Source organism: Excalfactoria chinensis, chromosome 1 (genome assembly GCF_039878825.1).
Source record: "Excalfactoria chinensis isolate bCotChi1 chromosome 1, bCotChi1.hap2, whole genome shotgun sequence".
Taxonomy (NCBI): domain Eukaryota; kingdom Metazoa; phylum Chordata; class Aves; order Galliformes; family Phasianidae; genus Excalfactoria; species Excalfactoria chinensis.
Genome location: NC_092825.1, coordinates 74,056,285 through 74,082,569, shown reverse-complemented (window position 1 = coordinate 74,082,569; position 26,285 = coordinate 74,056,285). Strand labels below are relative to the sequence as shown.

General features: G+C 42.8%; 2 protein-coding genes across 2 annotated transcripts in view; one reads left to right on the top strand and one right to left on the bottom strand.

Annotated features, from left to right (window-relative positions):
- The window catches only part of KPNA1 (karyopherin subunit alpha 1), a 47,468-nt gene extending 39,804 nt beyond the window's left edge, over nt 1-7,664 (bottom strand). The window contains exon 1 of the mRNA XM_072355940.1: nt 7,536-7,664. The gene's annotated coding sequence lies outside the window, so the exon portion shown is untranslated. The remainder of the gene's footprint in view (nt 1-7,535) is intronic.
- FBXO40 (F-box protein 40) lies at nt 7,631-22,018 on the top strand. Its single transcript, XM_072354647.1, is given in 4 exon segments — nt 7,631-7,706; nt 7,709-7,755; nt 17,012-18,904; nt 21,713-22,018. Coding segments are annotated over 4 exon segments (2,214 nt in total). The 3' UTR covers nt 21,911-22,018.
- Nucleotides 22,019-26,285: the final 4,267 nt, after the last annotated feature.

The window sequence follows — 26,285 nt, the reverse complement described above, 5'->3', positions numbered from 1 at the left end:
GTGAGCTCTGTTGGTTTTATTTTTTTCTTATCAGACTGCTGTACCCTGTTTACAGAAAAGATGCAAGAGGCACTGTCACCCCTGAAAGGACAGCCTGTGTTACGAATGGCAGTGTCAGAACAGAAGGCCAATCACTGAGAGAAGATGCAAGATTTCAAGGTAAGCGATGCTTTAACTACTCTACAAAGCTGCAACTGCTACAGAACCTTTACTTTCAATAAAGTATTGGTTTGTTTAGTGGCTCTGCCACAGCACTCTATACTCTCCTGAGAATTAATTTCCCCACAGTCATGTTTCTTATCATTCCAAACACACACAGAACAGCCTGGGCAGGTACTCCACAATTCACTGACCTCTGCTTACAGGATGCAACATCTCCTGAAGTTCTTTCTGACTAAAAGTCTTTCCAATTTAAAAAACAGGCCTGAAAGCAGTGTTTAGTTATGCATTATGCTCATCAACAGACCGCCCCAGAAGTCCAACAACTTGGACACATACACATTTTAAGTCATGAATCGCTGATTTTGAAAGGCAACTCTATTTTCACTTTTGCCATTTCCAAGGCAACAGGTTTGGAATTCCAATAGAAGGACTTCAATATCGTGGAAATATTTTTAGGAGAAAGGAAAAGTACTGCGTTTCTGCTTGCTGATCAAGACAAAGAAAACAAAAAATGCCAGCTTTCTTGTAAATGACAGATAACCTCATGGCATAGATAGGCACAGTCTGCAGAGTAAAGTCATGAATATACGGTTTACACTGATACAAACAGCAGCAAAGGATTAATGGTATTTTCCTGAAAATAATTATCCTTTCTAAGCAACAGAGATGAACAAACAGCCCATCAAGTCCCTGCATGGCTTACAGCCTTATCTGAGGGGAAAAAAAAAAAAAAGAAAACAAGATTAGCAGACTGACATCTCACTGCCACGCCTCCTCTTGTCTGAAAAACTGACTCAACCAGATAAACATTCTGCTGAGGTTCTATCAGCTTCTTTTACAAATTTATTGGAACCCAGAAGCCTGTGGGGATGCCCATCAGTAAAAATATAGGTATTACTGAAGGGACAGGGGTGTCTTCTAACTTCCAGAATCTGAAAATTCCCTTAAAACTCAGGACATGTAGAAGATGAAAGGATATTTAAGCCACAAAAGGCTATTCTTCACGTACTAGATGGCCAATTTCTAAAGCCTTAGCTTAACTTTCTCCAGCTATAAAATGGAATTGCAAAACAAGTCTGAAGTACTACAAAGTAAACAGTATTTGTAAAGACCTGCAAAATAAGTTCTGCCGACGGCATTTCAAAACCTAGAGCTAACACAGAAGTGAAATGCTCATGTGAATTGAATTTCCTGTGGCTTGGGAAAGCTGCAGGAGCAGACAGGAAGGCTGCTGACTGTAGAGGACAGACCTCAGCTCCTGAAGAACAGCAGGGACACACATTCCAGCAGATATCACAGAGGAATGATGGAGAAGAAACAGAGGAAACACCTTCATAGAAGGTCTGAAGCTCCTGTAATCTAAAAGAATGTAACATTTGTAGTTAACCATGGATGGAACAGACAGCCTTGCCACAGGGTTCCAAATCTTGGGAGTCCACTGTGAAAAAATTGAAGTAGCACAGAGATTTATTCAGGGAATTGCCGTGCATCTCTATCTTTCAGATCTGCTTTATTAAGTACCTATTAATCTCTCCATGATCAGGCCTTAATTCGCTGCTGCTTCTGTCCTAGCTTATAAACCTCTAAGACAGCGAACCATGTACTGACTGACTTCATCTATAGCAAACACAGCGTGTTTTGCCTCTTTGACCATTTAGCAAGTTGGGTTGCTGCCTATCCAAAATGAGGGCAACTTTAAAGTTTAAGACAATTAATGCAAGGCCTGAGAAGATGCACAATTTTTTTGAAACACAGAACATCAAATTACAAACTAATTACAAACATTAGCTCCATACTGTCTGCTTTTTTAATGTAACAGAAGCGCTAACAAAAAGCCAATAAAATATAGATATACACAGTATTTCACAATATATTTACCACCATTACAATATTCCTGACTTTTTTTGTTCCATTTTGACTTGATGGGGCAGCAGAGAGAGCTTTAGAAGTTCTGGAAAGCTTGAGAAAGACAGCAAAAACACTAATTCTCAAAGTCAGGGGAACTCAGAAGTTAAAAAAAGTCCACAATTCATTAACTGAGCCTTTCTGAACTGAATAACAAACACAGAATTCCTCTACTGCGTACAAAGTCATTGCAGTGCAAACAAATCTGTTTAAATGAACGCTGATTTCTATAACCCCATAGTCCACAATTAACTTGAAACCAAACAGTTCCCACAAGCCACGAAACAAAGGAACTGGTGATGGGGAATTAAATTTTTAAACACATAGGACTATAATGCCCTTAAAAAAATAAAACTTCATGCTCACAGGCCCCTCAACGTGAAATAACGAAAGTGATTATTCCTATGGGCCAAACTAAAACGTCATGTTTTTCTTGTAAAGCAGAGATTTCTTTTTATTTTGATTAAGATTACAGCACATCCTCCCTGTACTAAAAGAACAAGCTGACCCACAGAGTATTTTCCATACAGTTATACCTAAAAATTGGGCCATCTGAGAAAACAAGTCATCTACATCACTTGATGGTCATCATCTGTCAGAAAAAAGCCATCCCAATATTTCCAATGTGTCCTGAACGTTCTTTGCTAGAGAACAAGTGTGGTCCTTTCAACATTCCACTTCATGGGGATAGAAAATCCCACATATTTTAAAAACAAATTAAAAGCAGACTAAATTAATTTCAATTTGTAGTTTAAAGCAACTTCCATGTGGAGTTGTGAATGGCTGAAGACACTGAAATGAAACTTCTCTCATCTCCTTGACACCTTCAACAAATGTACTGGCTGCAGTGACTCAGCATTATGACAGGTATGAAATGTGCCCAAAACTCTTCCAGGCAATTGGACTTCAACAGCACAGAGTAACAGTAAGCCAAAGTTCTGCAGAACGTATCTGAGCTTCGGACACTGGCAACTGGATGAGATGTATAATATTAACATACCAGCCACAGCAAACCAAACCACTAGGAACTTTGGGGCTGGACAACACAGGCTCTGCCTGATGGATGCCCTTGGCACCCAGCATCCCTCCCACCAACTACTCACAAACCCAACAAACATCATGTTCACAGAAAACACCTCTTTTCCTTTTTGACAATTGAACAAAATGAGAACGTATTGACAGTCCAACATGTGGTCACACGTAAGCTTCAAAGAAGTCCTGCATTTTTTTATATAATTATATAAGTTAATATAATTTGTAAAAGTCAGAACGGTTTAATGACAATGACACGTTAACTGACATTTCTTAAAATTTGTGGCTTGCCTGCAACCAGACGGTGGCTTTGGTAACCAAAATGACATTTTCATGCATCAACAGGTGAATTTTCAGTCAATAAGCACCAGATTTAATAAGATTACAGTGTCTTCTTTGAGATAAATACATTTGGGATGTTTATCCATTTGATATTTGATTCCAAAATCAGAAATTCACACAATCTCATCTTCAAACCCAAACCAAAAAATAGAGTAAAATAAATCCGTGCATGTCAAACTGGTTAAATTCTCACAAAGCAGATGAAGCCTCCTGCTAGGCTGTCCAAACTACCAAATAGAAACAATTAAGAATAATTATTCTAGGCAATAAAGAAAGCATTTGATGACTAGCTATGTGTTACATCTTACACCATACTCATAAAACTCAGAGCGTGTTTGCCTTCATAAACATCCAGGAACACAATCCCATTATTTCTGTTCTAATGTTTTCAGGTTCCGTCTCCTCACAACTCATATTTATTATGTTTCAACAATGTACTAACATTATCCCATTTGAAAACTGCTTCTATGTCACTGAAGTCCATTTACTCCTACATTACACAAATGGATTAACAGAAGCAGAAATGCTGACTTATCCAACACTACTTCCTACCGCTTTTTCACACACACCTCCTCCTCGTAACATCCTTTTTAAACCTGAAATTTATAGGGAAAGGAAATTTACTGTTCACCATCTACTTTCTGCTCTATTCTTTCTCCTCATAATGAATTACCAAACGCGTGCAGTGCTTAATAGAGTTCAAGACAAGATTTATAAGGTTGCATAATATGACTTCCAGTCCTTCTGTTCCACAGCATCTATATTTACCTGAGGCTTTCAGCAAGAGTTTTCTTTAAGCTTATCTTTGCTGCTTTCACAGAGTTCCACCCTACCTTCTCCAAAATAATTCAAAAGCACTAATATTTCTGTGGGCCTCAAATCCAGCCGCTTGCATTTTCTTTCGAGAAAACCCCACATTTTTACCTGGATATAAAATGTATTAAACTGCTCTATTACTTGCTTTGCAGACTCCAAAAGTCTTTCCAGATTGTGGATGTTTTGGAAGGGTTTTTTTCCCTTTGTTGTTGTTGTTGTTTGTTTTAAACTTAAGAGCAGAAGAAAATACCTTACTTTCATATCAGCACCACTTATCTCTGAAATTTACACTGGCTTTTTCTTTCCCATCATCGTATTATTTAAACAGGGACTTCCACTTAACCCCTCAGTATTGAAGCTGAATAATTTTCTTATCAGTTCAGCTTGTGCTCTGAAAAAAAGAGGTGCTCTGGCCTTTCTACGAGGACTTCTCCAGAAGTAATGCTTCCTATTTTATTATGCCGATTCTCAACCAAGAAGGCAGATGGTGGTACGGCAGTAAAGGTTTGAACCTTCCCACCAATACTCCCTTACATGCTGTAGCTGCACAACAGATGGCAGCAGAGGGGCAGTCTGACAAAATGGCGTCTGACATGGAAGCATGCATGAAGCAAAGGTGTTTAGTGTACTCTTATGTGAGCAAAAAGTGCCACTCACTGACATTCATCAACGCTTGCTGAATGTTTATGAAGACCAAACAGTGGATGTGAGCACAGTGAGGCAGTAGGTGGTGCATTTCACCAGTGGTGACAGCAGTTCACTGCCACTGGTGAAGATTTTGACAAGTGAAACATGCAGGTTCTTGTTCATCATTGACAAAAATGCATAGCTAGTGGTGGTGACTACATTGAAAAATATTATTTTGTACCTGAGAATTTGCTTTATCAAAGACTGTTACTGTACTCTGCTGTAGTTTCTGTGAAAATAAATAGGATGGCATTACTTTCGGAGCATCCCATGTAGCTAGCTTGTCTATTGTCATTCCAGAATCTCCTGTGTAGAGTTTAGATGTAAAAATCTCACTATACTTCACCAAGTGTATAATTCTTTCAATGTCTTTTACTTTTCTTGACTAGATCCTAGCCTACCAGACTCCCCTCTCATCTCTTTGGCCACCAGAAGTATTTAATGGATTTGATTAAATCTACCTACTTGTCACTGCTGTTTCATTTTCACTTGTGTTTATAACTTAAATTAGAACCAATAACCAAGGTTCACACCACTTTCTTTTAATTTTATCTGCTGCATTTCATGCTTTTTCACATAAAATTGATCTTCATCTTTTCTGAAGGCACTATTTTGGCTCCATTCACCTTACATTTCTTTGCCACAAAGTTGTATATTCCAACCTATTTTCTTGACAGTTGCCTTTAAAGGCATTGTTTCCTTCTGTGTTCTTAAGGACATGAGTCAACCCCCCCCCCCCCCCTTTGCCCCACCAGAAATCATAAAACACTTCAAAAAGAATTCACCAGTTTCATGAAGAGACAGATATCAAAGCAAGCCTGCCAGATAAAAGCAGTCTAAAACAAAAATACCACTCAGCCCATCTTACTCAACTGGACAAAAGGAGAGGGGATAAAAAGCACTGTTGCATTGTGCTGAAACACTGAAGTTATGATAAGATTGTCAATCTGGTTAAATAAACATTTACCAACTAAGAGCCTCTCAGAAACCGTCACACCACCAGAAACCTGTACTACTACTTGTCTCAAAAGTGCCTGAGGAAAGTGGTGCTGAAATGGGCCACTGCTGCCTCTCCCTTCCTGAACTGCAGATTCCCCAGTAAGCAGCTCTGAGCTCACTGCACAGGACCACCTGGCCAGGCCAAGTCTGACCACAGCAACGCAGAAGGCACAACGTCAGAAAAAGACAATGGATGGCACACTGATGGCAAAAATGAACAGAACTGCAATTAGGGAACAGAAGCCTGAGGGAGGGGGGGGAAGTTAGAGCCCCAACAACAGTCATGTTCTCCTGAGCTGAAGCACCACTGGATCTTTATGGGAATAAAAAACAATACAGGTCCCCATTCTGAGGAAAACCTTCCACACTGTGGTATGTTGCCAACTCTCAAGCTGCTCCTAATTTTGTCTGTGCCTATGGGCACGCCTCCACGTAATTAAAAGGTGCAAGTGTAGTTCAAGATGAAGTAAACTTGTTTTGAACTATCTAGTTCACATCAGCACGATGTGGTAAGGTAGCGAGAAGAGCAACATAATAAAAACAAAGACAGACACAGCAAAGATTAGTTTGAGTCAAACTATTAATTGCTACAGTCTCTCAGTACAAACAAGATAGCTTCCATATACCTAGCTTCTAGGTATAACGCTGCAATCCCATTTCTGGATAGCCCACAGGCATAACCAAACTTAAGTTAGCTATTACTAGTAAGCAGTTAGAGTAGAATACGTGCCAGAGAACAAAAAACTCCAGAGAAACAGAAGCTCCAATAAAACAGAATAAAGAGATCGCTAAACACAACAATTTGGGAGCAGAAGGAGCAGCTCGGTATTTCCACAGCTCATGACATATCTCTCAGCCCGGAGTTTCAGTTTTCATTAAACGCCCTCAAGAGGCAAAGCTTAAAACCATCCCCTCACATGTGTTTCAGTAGGAGGGAACAAACGCAAAGACTATGAATGGGGCGAGTTCCTGCCGGCTGTAAGACAGCCGGTTGCCTGACAATTGCGAGCGTCCACAGCACGAGCCTTCACCGCACGCGAGAAAGCAAAGAGATGGCACTGTAGCTGGGATAACTTAAGAAGGCGAGATAACGTTTGCAGCAAGAAGCAACAGCTTTTGCCAGACTAGCTAGAAACCGCCACCGCGAAGAGCGGCGGGCTTAAAAACAAGCGAGGAAGTTTCCCTGCCGCTCAGACCGGGCCCCGCCTCCCCGCACAGCGTGGTCCCCCACCCATCACCGTGCCGCTCAGTTCGGCTTCCCGCAGCTGAGCGCGGCCGCTACGCACTCGGAGTCCAGCGCTCCGCCGGCCCCTGCCGGGCCACGCGGGAAGGCCGTCGCACTCCCGCTTCCCGGGAGACCGCCCCGGTGCCGCCCGCCGGCTCTGCCCAAGGCCGCAGCCACCGGCCCGACCCACCCGCCGGGGCCGCCGCCCGCTGCCCGCCTCGTGCCGGCGGCTCCGGCCATACGCACGCCGCCGACCGGGCCGCGGCGCTCCCCGGCGCGGCCCCACTCGGCACCCGGCTGCCGCCGCCCTCCTTCTGGCGGCTCGGCCGGACGCGTCCTCCCTGCAGCGGCCCCTTTACCCCCGTACCTGCGGCCCCGGCCCAGCCCCGCGCTGTCTCCTCTCGGGCCCGAGGCGCGCGAGCGCCGCTCCCTGCCTCCCCGTCTGCCCAGCGCTGGCAGCCGATGGCACTGCGCCTGCGCCCGGCTCGATGCGTCACTTCCGGCCCGACCGCTGCGCCCTGTGGGTCGGGGAGCCCTTCCGGCACAGCGGCAGCGCCCTCAGCGGGAGGGAGTCCCGCTCCCGGCACGTAGCACGCGCCGGGCACAGGCCCGCGCAGCCGCACATGAGCCAGTGCGTGGTCGACGCTGGGAGCTGTAGTGAAGTGAGTGCAAGTCTCTTGGCTAGCATGAAAAGCCAACTGTGGTATATGCTGAGATAGATGCGTTTGTTATTTGATTTTACATAGAGAGCGTAGGCACAGCACCCTGCTATGTCTTGGCCCATGGAACAGGCTGCCCAGGGCAATGGGCGCTGTCTCAAGCTGCTGGAGTTGAAAGCTTTCAGAAATCAGGTTTGAATTCTAGTTGGTGATGTGTGGAGCCAGAGGTTGGACTCCACGATCACTGTGTGCTCCTTCCAACTTGGGATATTCCATGGTTTTATTCTATCATTCCATGGAGGCAAAGTCACAACTGGCTACACACAATAGCTTCTGTAAATAGCCTGCTCAGTGCCATCTGTCCTGTGCTTTTATTGTAACCTTCTAGAATCATAGAATTACCCAGGTTGGAAAAGACCTTGAAGATCATCAAGTCCAACCGCAGCCTAACCATAGTACCCTAACTCTAACAACCCTCTGCTAAATCATATCCCTGAGCACCACATCCAAACAGCTCTTAAACACATCCAGGGATGGTGATTCAACCACCTCCCTGGAGAGCCTATTCCAGTACTTAACTACCCTTTCTGTAAAGAAGTTCTTCCTAATATCCAACCTAAACTTGCCCTGGTGCAACTTGAGGCCATTTCCCCTCGTCCTGTCATTTGTCACTAGTGAGAAGAGACTTATCATTTAGGCTTTTCTCTGGGTGAGGGCTTCCTTTGCTGTATGCTTAGGGCCCTGGTGCCAGCAGTCAGCGGGGCTCTGTAGCTGTGCAGCAACACCAGGGTGAGCAGGTGGCTGTGGGGTGGGTCCTCCCAGCAGCTGGTGAATGGGAGCAGGGCTGGAGAGCTAGGGGATGCAAGGGAGAGCTTCTGCCAGAGGTCCAGGGTCAGCCAGCTGCCCTGGGTAGGGACAGCAGGCTCCTGGGTTCTGGGGCTTGGCATGGTGGGCTCTGGGGACCAGATGTGAGGTGCTGGCTGTGGAGTTCAGTGGGTCCTGCCCAACTCCAGCTGTGCATTGAGCATTGTGTTGGGGCTAAAGCCCCAGGGCTTGGATGTTCAGGACCAAATGCTGGGAAGGCTAGAGCCAAGTATGTGGGGTTATACATCTGTATGACATTCCATCCTTCTCAGCCAGAGGGGTGCTGTTTGAGGCCACTGAGAGTCTGTGTTCACATGAGTGCCTGGCTCTTATCTGTGTGTTTGTCCATGTACATATGCATATGTGTGGTGTATTTGTGCTTATACCTACTGGGAATGCAAGCTGAGCCTGGCCGCTGTCAGGGGCTGGGGGCATGGAGTGACAGCCTCACTTCTGAGCTACCAGATTTGGTCCAGTTTTCCCATGGTAATAGATATGTATACCAAAATACATATGACATGTACATACATACATATTTTTACACAAATATGTACTTACACATATCATATTGATAGATGTATTTATAGGACTTTTATATAGCACGGTATGTCTACCCCGTGGAATTGAGATAAGAGAGATAAAAGCATACAGGCAACAGCTTTCTCCCGTAGAGTTTGCATCACAAAATAAGTAATTTGCTCACTCCTTTCGGAGATGTCACATTGCCTGCATCCTACCAGTAAGCGTATCTGTACGGCAGCAGGATTTCTAGTTGTACTGTTGGTTGGTGCATTTCTGAGATTTCTTGAATCAAATCAGCACAGTTAACAGTAGCAGCAGAAATCTGCAAGTTCTCCTGTTTTTGCTGTGAGTGTAATTTCGGATGCAGCTGTTCTAGTATAGTATTGTATTGCAGGTTAAAAAAAAAAAAAGAGTTCTTGGTTCCTGTCACCTTCACTGGTAAAATCAAGATAGGTGTTTTCATGTCTGACAACATCTGCTTTGGAAGCACTTAATACTAGTAATCTGGATTAATTCATCTGGAGAGTTTATTCCTAAACCATTAGTACAAAATTTTGAGAAGCAGTTTTGCATAGAAGCGAGATGTGTGAGCAGTATGTTTTTAAGCACAGTGAAAAAGTCAGTGACAACACTGAGGAAGCTGCCATAGGTAAAGGCTGAAGAATGGTTGTGAACTCGAGGGTGAGTGTAAGGGACAAACGCACCAGTGATAATGTCATGATTGGCTGAAATATGGATTCACACATATTCCTGCTGGCCCTGTTTTTACCCAGTGCAGTGGGATGATATAAAATGGTACCACAATAACACAGCCCTTTCTATAAAAAGGCCACGGAGCCAGACTGCTAACCATATTTAGCACTACTAAATCACAATTGGCACAAGCAAGCTTTGGTTGTCACCTACTGACATTTTGTTCAGCCTAAAAATGAAAACATGGTTGCCTGCACTGTTTCAAACTCTCAGAGCCACCAGCGTCTCACAGATCAGAACAAAGAAAGATAAGCCAAAGTGAGGCACTTGTTGCAATTTAGGTTCTCAGAGCTGCCACCACAAAAGGAAGAAGGTATTGTCTCACTGGGGAGAAGCACTGATATTTCAGCAACCAGAGGGAAGGAAGCAAGGATGCTGGCTCAGTTCCTCTGTCCACACCATCTATGGGTGGCAAATCCATTGACATTGTTTTTTACCCACCACTGAGGTGACAGTGAAAGCAGGGGACGCAGTGATGGCTAGAACAACCACAAGTTGATACGGACACCAGGAGGAGATGAGACACAAAGGATGAGGGCGGCAGGAAATGGACACAGGGCTCTGGGAAATGCTCTGCTATTTTCTGTTCTGTCCTGTCTCTCTTGCATCCTCTCCGCTAAGTATCTCTCCAGTAGTGATAGTGTTAACAAATACAGTGGAAGAAACAGCTCTGAAAGCTGAGCTGCTCAGTCACATGCACAGGTTTTATTTTTAACATCCCCAAACTACTTAATGTTTCTGCTTGTGCTTGCCCTGTCTCCTCCCATCCTCTCCTCTTTCTGTGCTTCCAGTTAGCCCTTACCCACCTCGCTTCAACCCAGCTGAGCAAAACCAAGAGAGCAAGTGTTTGGTACAAACACAGGGACTCTATGATTAAGGTAAGTCTTTGTAAATAGAGTTTCAGTCTTTATTGGTGAAACGTTATGCAATGCAGTGGTTACCATATTAAGCTGTGAAAACCAAGATATCTCCAAAAGAATACTAGTAATTAGGATGAAGTAGAAAAACAAGACACAAGATGTCTTAAGTGGCACCCTAGAACCGAGGCCAGCTAATAACTGAACACTTCTGTGACAGGCTTCTCTGCAAAGAGAAGCGCTCCATAATGTGTTCATGGTTTGCAGCACCGTATGTGGATTTTAAAAAGCTAAGACACCGACTCTTAAATGGGATCTTCAATACCAGGACAGATGATAAATTAAAAATTCAATTTCTGCAATTTTCAAGAAACTCAAAAATGCTAAGTCTTCAAATCCAGTGTGTTTGTAGATTCAGACCACAAACCATGTGCTTTGAGTCCAGAATACATAATAAGATGATGAGTGTGAACTTACAAGTGTTACATGTACTACCCCACTTTCTAGAGTTGTGGCTGCTTAGCAGTTTTTACTCACAAACCTTCTCGCTTTTCTTTTTATAAGGCTTAGACCTTAACCAATAGCACTGAAATGCTTTGTACTGCATGTCTGGCTTTGGTTGAGTTACTTTTGTTTTGCTTAAACCCATTCACTTGATTGTCTCTTATCTCTAGAATTTTTCAGAAAAGAATATTAATGAAATTATTGTCAGGGAATAAAATACAACCTGAGCCCAAACCAAAACAAAGCAGTTCAGACCATACTTTTTTTGTTCCCCCTCAAACTGCAACTAAACTGAAACCTGTTATTTTAAAGCAGTCGTAGGACTCACTGAACCCCTTTGCCAGGTACAGATGCACTGATGCACAGTGACAGTCTACTTAACTGTGTCTCTCTCAAGGACAGCCCGGGGACTTTCACGTGTGCTGCAGATAGATGCCTGTCACAGCCTCCCTATCTCCTATTTTGCTTCCCAACTCCTGCTGCTGCCCCAGGCCTGTGAGACCACATCAGCGCAAATAATTTTTGAGTGGGTTTATCTCTGATGCGTTGCGACTGCATTGTTGCAGGTAGGGAAGAGTGAGAAATACTGCTGACGTGGCACTCCTACAGGTGAGTGCTATGTAGGGTTTCCATCAACAGTGCCTCAGTACTCTGAGCCCTCCCCTGCTCCTCCTGCAGTAGCGCTGGTGCAAGTGTCTGTGCCTCTCCACTGCGATTTACCAGGAAAGGGGAGGCCTGGTGATGCAACAGCTTCTCTTTAGCTCCATGGTCCTGCACATCAGATTTTGGGAGCTGAAGCGAAACTGATGGACTGTTGTGGAAACCTGAACAGCACACGTGATCTGAATGAAAAGCAGTACACTGGAATCTCTGCCCAACTGATGCACTGCTCTATGGGCCATACTCTGTCCCTATCATTTTAAAGTAATATTTTTCTCTTTTTTTCTTTTTTTTTTTTTTGGTATAAAGCAATTCCAACCAATTCAGCAGCTTCAAACCAGTGTTTGTTGCCATGGGACATCACATCCTCAGCCAGCTGGTCCCCAGCTGAAAAATACAGGGAACATCTCCCTGATTGCTACAGTCTTTCCAACTTTGGGCTTACCTAACAAGGCAGCTGTCTCATGAAAATGTTTTCCCTCTTCCCTCAAATCAGGGATTGCCCTCTCATCAGGGTGCCCCTACAAAATCCCTATGAACATGTTCAAGAGCTAAGCACTGAAGAAACCGTGCCTTGCAAATGCTTGATAGAAGTTTAATACTGTTAGAGATGAAGATTTCATCTACACCTTTTGCTCTTCTTTTGCACCTACCCTGAGCTGTGCCATGCTCACTGCTAGGTACCACAATAACAATATGAGGTTGAATGGCCATTGCAGAGCAACTCTGTCTGGAAGGACAGTGATCTGTGTGCAAAGATGTGGGGCATAACTCACTTAGGGGTCACTGTGACTCCTGATGGTGACTTTCTTGGATTTGGTTTTTATTTTGTAGCATAGGACAGGACACTAGAAAGCTTAGATTCACAGAAATAATGTAAAAATGCAGAATGATACCATTTCCAGTGGCACAGTGTTTTCTTTTTGAGCTCATATAAGTACATATATCTGTGTAATGACTGTAGACCTAAGCTTGACATCTTGCTGAGGCTGTTCAGGTTTTGGTGACCGCAGAGGCTCACTGTACAAAAAAGAGAAGAAAATCTTTAGTTTAAGGAGACTTGGATATTTTCCTAGAAAATGTGATTTTCTGCCTCTGCCAGCATGTATGTGTAGGAGGCAAGATATCAGAACCTGAGAGACTCCAGGCTTGGTTTATGTATTATTTGCAGTATGTATTACTTTTAATTCCATGTGGTTTTGTCTTTCTACACTCTGTTTCTACATCTATCAGATAGAAGTATCAGTTTCTTTTAACCTCAGGTACATCTCTAGTACTGCAAATACAAATTCATTATCCAAATACAAATCCATCTTGAACCACTCAGATATAAATACATTGAAAAGAACCATAAGGAAGTTAGTAACTCTGCATTCGCCTCAACATTTAAATATTATGTGGAAAACAAGTTAAACAGTGTGTAATGAATAACAGGGAATGAATATCTGCTTTCTGCCCTACATATTTCACATGCCTGCTAAATATTTTTTGTTCTAATATTATATATAACTTTGACATTCTTGGCTCCAGTGTTTGGACACAAACTTCCCTGAGATTTTTAAGAGCTGCATATCATACTGTAGATCTTAGAAAGATTTGTTTGTGTTGATTTTTAATCAGATCTCAGATGCAGTCTGGGGTTTCTGGTGGCCCTTTTTGTTGGTGACACCCTTTGATTCTTCAAGAAGAGCTGAGACATGATGTATATAGTATTAGTATATCATTATCTGTCTCTTATGTGTAGCAAATACCAAACAAGAGAGAGTTGTTTTGTTTTGGTCCATTGACTCCAACTGAATTAAATGGACATTTACTGAAAAAAATAAAAAAAATAATTAAAAAAAAGAAAATATTAATTGATTTATAAACTGTAGGTTGTTATAGCTGAACAGATCTGCTCCAGACACAGACATATCTGCAGTTAAAAGGCAGTTGTGTATTTTTAAACATTACTTGATTTGCTGTCATGCTAGTCTAAAAATAAAGATTTACCAGAGTGGACATACTGTGGTTGATGGTTTGCATCTTTTTATTCCACAATACCTTAAACATGATTTAAGTGTTTTGATATATATATAATGTATATATTGTATATTGTATATATATTATTTTTTTTAACCTATCTCTTAGAAACTATTGCAAGTTGCAGGGAAATGGTAAGTATAGAGGTTTAGAGATATGCTTCATTGCTCAACATAACGGTGTTACGTATTTGGATGCTATGTATCACTGACTGGGGCAAAAATTTGTAAGCAAAGTGATCTGTTAAATGTTTTGGAAGGCTGTTGTATTTTGTGTGTTGAGAATGATATCAATTAAGAGATGGAGCTAGCTTAATCATCAGTTAAAATACAGAGCTTAGGATTACTGGCTTGTTAGGATACAGGAATCATTCAAACCCCAACATATACCAGAAAAATGATCGCTCCATTCTTACTGTTGTCCAGTTTCACAGATTCAGTAATTAGGAGAGAGGTGTAGAAATGTCTGAAAAAAAAGCATTTTGAAGTTAGACATGGGGTAAGCAGAACCAACAGTGATCTGACTAATCAAGAAGACTGATTCTGCATTTGAATGCACTAATGTATGTGGTCATTTTTCATAAACAAAATGCTTTCTTTTCCTACACGCGATCTGATGTGGTTGGCTTTAGCACACAGCAGCATGAAAGCAAGGCTCCTCTCCAGAAACTTTGTAATCAGCATTTTGTGGTTTTGGAGAGCCATAAGGCCCGTGCTTCTCATGTGTTTTTATTCATCAATAATTTCTCTCTAAGAGTTAGTTTTGCAGTGGAAAGTATTGTTCATACAGTCATATTTTCATTGCAGTGTAATGCGCCCAGCCTTCCCCTGACCTTATGCAAGTCATAGCTGGGGCTATTTTTAGAGATTATATTTGCAGCCAAATGCTATAAGAATGACAGTAGCAAGGATGCTGCCAATGCGAAATAAATCCATCTGCATCTCTTCCTTCTCTGAGCCACATAAAAGTAGATGTCACTGAACAATCTAAAGCAGGATAGATGCAATTCTACATCACATGTATTTAGGGACTGAATCTGGCTGGGGCCAATGTGGCCAGCATCCCTGTGCTTCCCAAGGTAAGCAGGGAATGTTATAATGAATGGCTGTGAAATAATGCTTTCCTTCTTTGCTGTCTTGAGCTTTCTCTCTGTGTGCAAACAAAGCCACAGGTACCGAACCCTTATATTTCATAGTGTAAGCTTGTCTCTGGCTGAAGTGACCACAGAGGAACTGTTCATTTACTGGGTAGGTCGGAGGGGCAATAGCATTGATTTAGTAAGGGGATTTAAACACATTTTGGTGAGTGTGGGGAGCTGCAATGGACAGAATGAAGCTATCAACACAAGTAATGCACCTTAGCATGAACAGCAATTAATGCATGCTAGACTGAGCCAGGCTTAAATGTGGGCCTTTACAGCAAAGGGCAGAAATTAAGAAGCCTGGAGCTTTCTGCTTGTAGTAGCTATTCCTTGAGCCAAGTTGCTGCTGCTAGATCGAGGTGTCCAGAAAGGTAACTTCAAGTAGTACAAGGACTAGGCAGTCTCTGAGTCTCCAGTGCAGCTTCCTGTGGAAGCTGAGAGCTTGTGAAGGGTAAGGAATACAACAGGTTCCACATATTCCCCCAGAACAGTGCTGTTTGTTGTAGATGTTGTAGTAGAACACTGCTGGGCTGGATAGATCACCCATCTTACGTTTTTAATGACAAAAGAAGGCATGCCTTGTGCTAATCACCATCTCTGTTTACCAGCTGTCACATTCTGCTTGTTTTCCCATTTTTAGTAAGGAGTAACAGCTATTGCCTGGAATTACTGCAAGGGTAGTGATGTTAGAAGCAAAGAGCATTTAGAGCTTTTGGAAGCAGGCCTTATATTATTTTCATCTAATTAAACTAATTTAATTGATTTACTGGGAAAGAGCGAAAAACACAATAATAAAACCTAAGCAGAGGAGAGGTTCATTTTGACAAAAAGCCAGTAGTAGTCTAGTAGTAATAACTTTTACATTGTGGTCATCATACATCATATTATTGTATTCCTTTGGCTGCAGGAAAGTTGTATGTCTTTTATATATTAAAGGTTTTTTTTAAGAAGAGGAGAGGAAAAATTATATAGATATTTTAAAATATTGATATCCCACACTGATGTGGGAATGTGAGAACTGAAATGCATTCTTTCCTAAGAAAACATTTAGCCTGTTTGAAGCTGGTTGAAATTTCTGAGACATTTGTTTTGGCTTCCTCAACTTGTTCTTTTAATCCAGCCACATTAAACTAATGGAGTTGCCTGGTGGCAGCCAAGTTTGTGAAACAGAGATAACTTTGTTTATGCTCATTGCCTGAGAACTCTTTCCCTGTTTTCTGACCACTTGTAGTTTCACTTACACTTTCATAAACTGAATCTAAAATACAATCACCTCAAGATTGTATTTGTAATCACCTCAAGTCCATTTTGGGCAGTGTTTGACAGTGGCTTTTAAGTATATAGGATGAACTGAAAAATATAGAGCAGTTGTGACCAGATCATTTGTGATCATTCATGTCCTTAGTGGGAAAAAGCAAGGGTGATGAGATATACAGACTGAATGAACAGCTAATTTTTCTGCGGAGGAAAATAATTGTCATCTTTCCCACTCAAACAGTATTGAGGAAATGGGGAGGATCTCCCTCTATGCCTGTGGAAGTCTTGATTTCAGCAATATGAAGAGTACAGCATCAGTGTAAAAACCATGACAGAAAACAGCTCACACTCAAACTTTGGCTCCCTCTGTTGGGCTAAGAGCAAAGTGTGCTGAGATCTTGCCTATATTCCTGCTGCTACCAGGCCATGATGTATGGTGATGATCAATGCTGATATGTAATTGTATGGGGCTCATAGCCTAATTCCTGCCAGAAGTGTATGTGAGCACCTGACTTGTAGAAACATGGCGTGGGCACTGGTGGTCCGTGTCCCTTCCTGTCCCTTCAGGCATTAACTCTGCTGTTCTTGCCTTTGCTACACACAGCACAGGGCTCCAAAAGCTCCCCCTGGGCAGCACAGGCACTGCGAGAGGTGCTTCAGTCGGCTCTGCCGCGCACCCATCGAGACCTCTGTCTCCTGCATGGTGATCAGCTGCCGCCTTCATTGTGGTGCCACCTTCCACATGTGCAAGCAAGAGGAACACCAACTGCTCTGCCCCTTGGAGCACGTCCCTTGCCTCAATGCACACTATGGATGTCCTTTCTCCATGGCCCGCTTTAAGCTGGCAAAGCACCTTCAGGTATGCCCAGCCAGCGTTGTCTGCTGTTCAATGGAGTGGAATCGCTGGCCAAATGTGGATTCAGACACAACCCTCCACAAGAATATTATGAAGGAGAACTTGAGTGAAGAGTGTCTGGACACAGCATTGGCACTCAGAGACCAGAAGATACTTTTCAGGAATCTGAAAGTAGCTGACTTGTTTCCAGAGTGGAGGAAAGAGGAGGAAGTGGGAGAACTAATGGAAGAAGCCACAGATGGGTTGGAAGGTGCTGTGGGAGGATTAGCCTGTGGTTCCCAGGAAGGCAATGACCAGCTCCCTGAGCTCAGTCAACGTGAGCGTGAAAATTTGGCAAAGGACAAGGAAGGAATGGATCTGGGGAGCTACAAGACCTGGGAGAACATTTTCAGCAAAGAGCTCCTGGCTTGCCAGGTAACAGGCTCAGCAACCAGCTCAGGAAAAAAGACGGAAGAGGCTTCCAAGCAAAAAGCATCGAGCCCTTGTGCTGCCATCTCTGCAGAGAAGGCAAAGGAAGTACCTTGTAAGGTGGAAGAAGCAAAAGACCAAAGGCTTGAACAAGCAGCAAATAGAGAAATGACAGGACTGGCGCCTTGGCAAGAAGGGGTCCTGGAGAGGCTGAAGAAAGAAGTTGGTGTAGCTGATTACAACATGTATCTTGTGCATCATGGGGGAATGCTCATTCGCTTTGGCCAAATGGCTGCTTGCACACCCAAAGAAAAAGACTTTGTGTATGGGAACTTGGAAGCTCAAGAAGTAAAGACTGTCTATACCTTCAAAGTACCAGTTAGTTACTGTGGCAAAAGAGCACGACTAGGAGATGTAATGGCACACAAGATACCTACTTCGGACAAGTCAGTGGATACCTCTGAATTGGGAATAAACCCAGAACTACCTAAAGCAAATATAGTGACATCTACACTGCTGTGTGCACTGGAAAAAGAACTGAAAGGGCATGAGATCTCTGAAACAAGGGGTATTGATGGACTCTTTGTAGACTTTGCAACACAGACATACAACTTTCCTCTAGAGCCTTTCTCCGCTGATGCTGTTCTAGCAGATATTCTGGATGAAAACAGCCAACCAGAACTCCACGTGGAGCTGTACACCGAATGTGTAACCAGAAGACATAATAAAAGCAGTTCAGCTTTCACATTCACTTGCAGTCATTTCTTCAGGAGGGATGAGTTTGCATCCCATTTCAAGAACGTGCATGCTGACATACAGTCATGTCTGGATGGATGGTTCCAGCTTCGCTGTCCACTGGCCTACTTGGGATGTACTTTCGTTCAAAATCACTTCCGCCCAGATGGACATAAGGCTAAGGTCATATACAGCAAGCTTCTCGAGACATTTGCTATTAAACCAGAGGTTGACACCCTCCTTGCTGATTCAGGAAAGTGCAATTTCAAAGTGGATGATCGAGGGAGAACCAAGGACTTGCTGAGCAGCCTCCCACTGGAAGTGCTCAAGTACATTGCTGGATTCCTGGACAGCTTCAGTTTATCTCAGCTATCACAAGTGTCAATGCTGATGAGGGACATCTGTGCCACTCTTCTTCAGGAGAGGGGTATGGTTCTGCTGGTCTGGGAGAAAAAAAGATATTCCCATGGTGGTACTTCATGGAAAGCTCGCAGAAAGGCAAGTGATTGCAGCAATGGGGAAAAGATCAGCACGGGTCCTCACCAGATAGGGCACAAGTGTAACAACCAATTCTGCATATAAACATGCTGATGTGGGGAAGGTTCATGAGGCTGTAAAAGTGAAGCATAGTGTGCTGGGGAGTTAGGCATGGCTTTAAAATACTACACATCTGGCAAAGGTAAAAAGGTGTGGATATGTATCTACTGACTATCTGAAGGTTCCCACCCAAGCTTGCCTTAGGTAACCTATTTGCATTTGCACCATATTTAGGCACTGGAAAGTGAGAATTCCTGACACTTAAAGGTCACACATGGGGTTTTAACGAACCTGCATTTCATACTTTTGATTTATCCTTTACAGAACACTAAAAGAGTAAAGAAAAGGTTGTGACTGTGAAAGCAGCTCAGGCATTCACAACAACCCCGTAGGCTTTTGAATCACAGAATCATAGTAGATAATTTCCCCTTGACATCTGATCTAAATCGACCCTTTTTTACTTTAAAACTATTAGCCCTATCACTACACTCCCTGATAGAGCACCTCTCCCCAACTTTCCTGTAGGCCTTCTTTAAATGCTGGAAGGCCACAAGAGGTCTCCCCGGAGCCTTCTGCAGGCTGAACACTCCCAGCTCTCAGCCTGTTGTAGGAGAGGTGCTTCAGACCTCTGGTCATCTTTGTGGCATCCTCTGGACTCACTCCAATAGGTTTATGTTCTTCTTGTGCTGAGCACCCTAGAGCTAGATGCAGTACTGCAGGTGAAGCCTCATGAGGGCAGATGAAAGCACTTTTGGCTTTCTGGGCTGCAAGCCCGGTTTGTATTAGTTTTTTCATGCACCAGCACCCCCAAACCCTTCTCTGCACTGCTGTTCCCAGTGCATTCATTCCCAGCCTGTGCTTCAGATTGTCCCAACCGGGCACAGGACCTTGTACTTGGCCTCGTTGAACGCTGAGGTTTGCATAGCTCCACTTCTCAAGCCTAAGTCCCTCTAGATGGCATCCCTGCCCTTCAATGCACCACTCAACTTGGTGTCATCTGCAAACTTGCTGAGGATGCACTCAATTGTATTGACTATGTCATTGAAAAAAAATGATAAATAATATCAGCCCCAATATAGATCTCTGAGGAACACCATTCATCACTAATCTCCATCTGGACATAAAGCCATTGACACTGTGAGTGTGACCATCCAGCCAATTCCTTATCCACCAAGTCCGTACATCAAATCCATATCTCTCCAATTTAGAGACAAGAAGGTTGTGCAGGATAGCATCAAATGCTTCACATGAATCAAGGTAGATTACATCATTTTTCAAGGTCTGTAGTTTACAAGATCACCAGGAATGTCTGCCTTGTTGAGATGTGACCACCTGGGAGAGCAGCATGCAGATCAAAAGCCTTTCTCTGTAATGCTGCCTCCTACTATTTGTGGAGTGGAAAAATACCTTCTTTTCTGGCTGCTTGAGTAGTCAGAATAAAATGTGTAAACATAGTTCATTGTAAGTCCTGGTTAATGCAGTAATTACAGATATCTTTTTCTAGCTGATAGTCTTGTAGCTACTCTAACATAAAGCTGCTTGAAAGAATAGCATCAGAGGCTTCTGCTTGACCAAGCAGACAAGACAAAAGTCTAGGAGGAAGTAATACAGAGATCCAAAGAATACTTACAAAATTAATCTGAGGGCCTAGCTTTTAAGCAGACCCCCAGTGATCTCCACCTACCAATAATATTAAATGGATGTTTTTGGCAAGCATTTATTTCTCTTTATTAAGAGAAAATATTAAGTGTGGTGAATTTGAAATTTGTGTAATGAGGTACAGTGGCTGCAAGCTGAATTAGTTACATATGAACAGGAGGTGGGCACTGACATCGTTTACTGGAGGATGTGGCATCCTGCAAGAGGAGGAAAAACTTCCACTATGCACTGACCACAGAGGAATCTTGATTCCAATTCATCTATTCTGCTTGAAAGCATTCAATTTGTAATCAATCTGAATTTCTTGTCTACTTTGTGTGGCAGTTGAGACTATGCCAGACTCAGGTAATTTTTAGTGCAACACAGACATACACCATCCTTCCATGGGAAGAAACAGCCTTAGGGAGCTGAAACTTACTACGACTTTTAAAATTATTCTACTTAAGTGGTATACAGCAAAACAACATCTTCACAGTCTTACTACTACATGGTTGTATATCACCGAATGACGTGGTATCACTACAAATAGAGTCAGAATATTTTAACTGCCCATTTCTGTACTTTACAAGCTGATACCTCCTTTAGAAATAACCTTAACCTTAGACTTCCCAGCCTTGTTCTGGGGTGGGGATAGTAATGGCAGTGTTATTACATTCCTTACTTTGAAGTTGCTGATAAATGCTTTGCAAGGTTGGGAAGTCAGGTTTCTTTGAGATACTATCACACAGACATCCTGTAGACATTCTGCCTTATAATTATCTTGGATGCATGCACCAATAAGCATCTTGGATCCCACCACACATGTGATATAGATTTCTGCACATGTGACGGTCATACATCCCAGATTTCTTTGTGCCTAGTTCTAGGTTGGCACCATAAGCTCTACTTTCCCATTGAAATTGACAGGTGACAACTAAAAAAGCAAAACCAGCAGGCATGAGGTAGGTAGCAATTCAGAGTACACTTCCACTTCTTATGCAGCCAGATAACCAGATTTTTGCTAGCCTGTCCATAAGGCTCTACAGGCATATATGTTTTTAAAATCCTATTTTCACTAACATTTTGGCTTTCCCTCCCCGATTCTTCTCTCCATTCTCTTCCTTGGCCCAGATGTGGCAGTTCAGCAGCCTCTTCTCCAGAGTGGACCGGTGGCAGCTCAGTGATATGGTCTGCATGTCAGAGCACCTGAAGGAGTGCCCTTTCTACAAAGTGGAGAGTAAGACAGACCCCGTGCTACTGACCGGCATGTGTGAGACTCCACGGCAAGTTCAAAAGACTTTGGTTTCCACCTTCAAGCGCAGAGTCTGAATAGCTGACTTCCCCTCCACCAGGCTCCCTTCAAGGCCTTTAAGAAGAGTTGGGAATTTGAGTATAAAGATTGTTACTTCCAACTGTCCTTTGGAAGTACAAAACTGGCTTCTTCCTAGATTTGGAACATCCTTTTTTTGTTTTTTTTTTTCTTCTTTCTTTTCCTTTTTTTTTTTCCCCCTGCATTATTTTAATTGTTAAATCTTCATCCAAAGTGTTCTGGCAATCTGATGGCATGTGCTTTTTGTTTATTTTAATGTTCCCCGCTTAATAGAGCACCTTATTGCAGAAAGCAATAAGGATGTTGTTGGAACATAGCTTCTTTGAATATAGGCTAATGCTCTTAGCTCCGTGGCCCTAAGAGGAGTGATCAATGCACCTAGCTTGACTAGATCTGAAACACCTCACCTGTGGCTAGAAAGCTGAGCTCTGGGAGAACAGATGAATATCCTGAAATGTAGCAGATCTCAGGACTGCTAATCTTTTCAGGCAAAAAAAAAAAGGCATCCCCAAAATTAAATGATCAAATAAAAACTCCAGTGAAGACTCAGGACAGCACCACACAAACACAAACCATCCTTTAGGGCCCTGATTTGGGCTTATTTAGGACAACATTTGAGTGTAAGCTTAAAGCTGAGATCATGGGATCATCAAAACCAAACCAAGCCAGTTTACACTGTGTTGGAAACAACCACGTAACAAACAGTTTCTGGGTATCGAGTTGTTTTTTTTATTAATTTTTTTCTGTTTCATTTCAAAACCAATAAAGCCATCAAAAATATCTGAAGATGCTTTTATAATGCCTTACCTCCTCAGTTTTGCAACTGTACATTGCAAATTATAATTGTAAGCAATTGTAAACAATTATGTCAAATAAAGATTTTTTTCTGTAAAAGACCTGTAACAAATCACTCAGCGCTGGTATGGATAATGTTTGATTCAGTTAAGTGGGATGAAGTGTATTTTTTCTTCTATTTCGTAGAGTAGAAAAGTGATTAGGATTTGGTCTATTTTTTACTAAAATCTTAAAAATGAAATATGCTTGTTGAGGGAAATGATGAAGCTGGTGAGGTGAAAACGGGTTAAAACTTGCTGCACTTGAGACTCCTGGTTTTGGTGCAGATGTGAGATGTGGCTGGCACTGCACAGAGCCCTCTCCTACTGATGGAGATGCCATGATTTCACTTCCAGACTTATGAGCCTTTACTTAGAGGGTGGTAAAACACTGACACAGTCGGCACAGAAAAGCTGTGGATACTTCATCTCTGGAGATGTGTAAGGCTGGGATGGATGGGATCCTTGGCAGACTGATCCAGTAGGTAGCAACCCTGCCCATGGCAGGGGAGTTGAAACTAGATGATCTTTAAGGTCCCCTCCAACCTAAGCCATTCTATGGTGTCTATGATTCTGTCTATGATTCTGTCACTGGCTTTGCTTCTTTCCCCAGCAGGAGGTGCCAACTTAAGGTACAGAGAGAGTGTAATTTCAGCAAACATGGTGGCTAGCAGTATGGGTTAGAGATAGAGATGATGCAGCAACTTCTGCCTCTTGGGATCAGCCAGAGATATGGGTACAACTTCTAGGAGACTGGATTTGGATCATTTTCCTTCTAGTACTATTACAAGATACAGTAACAAGGTGTTAATTCGCAGAAAAAGAGACAAGTTCATCCCTGTATACTTCTGTAAACTGTAAATTTGGTTGAGTCAACAAGGTTCATTTACAGCCTGGCCTTCAGCGTATACAGTGGAAGCTGAAATCCACAGTGATCTCCAAATTAGCGTGATTAATCTAGGTCTGTGAGAAGGAAGACAGTACAGGGAAGTAGAGGTAGAGCAGTGCATATCCACCTGCGGATGCCAGCTTACCACTCATTTAACACTAGAGGAGAGATGTGTGCTAGTATCAGATGTATCCTATATAATCAGAGGAGGCATGCCAAGTTAGCTCGGTGTTGATGGCCCTGCTCATTAGCAGAGTCAGCAGAAGCTTCAGGAGCTGCAAGGAACAGAATTTACCCAAGCGTGGCACTAGCATAATGCTGACTTAGTGTAAAAAGAGAGGCTATCTTTTGGATTCAGCAAATCATAGAATTACAGAACCATAGAATATCCCAGGTTGAAAGGGACCCATAAGAGTCACAGAGTCCAGCTCCTGGCTTCACACACGACCACCCAAAATTCACACCCTGTGTCTGAGAGAGACGTCCAACTGCTTCTTGAGTTCTGCCAGTTTGGGGCTGTGCCCACTGCCCTGGGCAGCCTGTTCTATGCCCAGCACCCTCTGGTGCAGAACCTGTCCCTGACCCTGAATCTGACCCTCCCCTGGCACAGCTCCATGCCGTTCCCTCAGGGCCCTGTCGCTGTCACACAGAGCAGTGCTCAGTGCTGCCCGTCTGCTCCCTGCGAGGAGCTGCAGCCGCCATCAGGCCTCCCCTCAGCTCCTCTGCTCTGGGCTGAACAAATCATGGGACCTTAGCCACTTCTCCTCCAGACCATTCCTCATCTTCACAACTGTCTTTTAGATGCTCTCTCAGTGTTTTATGTCCTTATTCTATTGTGGCATCCAAACCTTCATGCAGTGCTCAAGCTGAGGCCATACCAGCAAAGAACAGGTACTTAGGCTCCTTACATAGGCCTGACCTATAGAAAGTTCAGATAAGTAAGGCTGACAGATTTTGTTGTGTTTCCTCTTGTTGGAAGAACTGGGACTGAAAAGATGGGACTGGGGAAATCAGGGAGGTGAAAGCAGGGCAAAAAGGCTCAGGGGCAAAGAACAGAAAGACTAGAAAGATTTGGTTTGGATAGAGGAGAGCTGCCTGAACATCAGTGTTATGGGGAGCAGCAAATGGAGAAAGGTAAAAGGGCACAGTGGTGTGGAAGAATTGATGGGACTGCAAACGTGCAAGGAAGAAACATCTAAATTTAAGAGGCAATAGATGGTGAGGGGTGACATTAAGGACAGCAGAAACCTCTAAGAATATTACGGGAACTGAGAGTTTATTTTATATTATTTGGTAAGATATTTGGATGAGTCTGGTGAACCCAACCAGCTGCAGACTCCGTTTTCAAGTGTAATTTTTACAGTGAACCTCAGTCTGTGGCACAGACTCTCCTGGGTTGAAGTATTCAGCCAGTGTACTGCTGAAATGCAAGCTGAGAGGCCACTGTGATATCACAGAGTCACCAGTTTTGATGTTTCTGTGCAATTCTCTTTTGCTGTCAACAACAGATTTTCTGGATAAATGCTTCTCCTTGGAGATGTGGATTTCCTATTAGTGTTATACATTAACATGGGGTAGGTGGTATTTCTTCAGGGGTGAAAGGGTAATTCACCTACTGACACACTGGTCCAGACTGGGATGAGGAATTACTTGTCAGGTTCCCAGTTCTTAAAACTGAGCAAACACAGATAAGGTGAAGTTTATCAGGACGGTGTTTGTTATTTTGCAGAACTCTGTAGCTCCTTGTTGCTTTCTCAAAAATAAAATTGATTGCAGTTAAAGAATGCATCAAAATCCACATCCAATCTTGTTTTCAGAGTTCCATTACATTAACTTTATTTCTAAATTTAGAAAGATTTTGCTTTCTAGATCAGATATGGTAGTGCCTGTATTCTCACAGTCACTACTCTCTTTTCATTTGCTCCTTTATTCAGTATAATTTTCTTGGTTTAAGACTGTGGTTATGTATCAGCAACAGGTAGTTTCATTCTCTCATATCCAGTTTCTTCACTGTTACAGTCCATATTGAAGACTGCTTATTTTATTTAAGGACAGTTGGACTAGATGATCTTGTAGGTCCTTTCCAACCTTGTGATTCTATGATTCCTTGATTTTTTTTGTTTGTTTGTTTTCATTTTGAAGTTTTCAAGTACTCTGCAGGTCTATTGTTATTTAGCTTCCTGCTTAATTGATATGTAAGCAAATTATGATCGCATGCTCCAGATGTATTTTTTGTGAACAACCTGTTCTATGACTTTATTGATATTCACAGCTAACAAATCTTATATAGACACAGTAACCGCTTTGTGAAGGAATTTGTTATCTGTCATAGCAAGACTTACAGGCCTAAGCCCTGTTATGATTATCAGAGACTTCCCCCAGCTCCTGCTATTTTCTCTCAGCAAAGGACATGAAGAAGGCAGTCCTTAAAATACCACCAGAGCTCACCCATTCTTTCACTAATGCTGTGCACAGGCTGTTTTATCCAGTGTATTTTTCTTCCAAGCAGCTGGGGTGGACTTGGCAGCTGGTGGCTGCCAAAGCCTCCAAGTAAGGCAGCTCCTGAGCTCTCCGTGGCAATTAAAGGAGGATCCGCAGGGAAAAAGGAACAATGCAGGTTTCACCTCCCAGCCTCTCACAGAGCTAGAATCT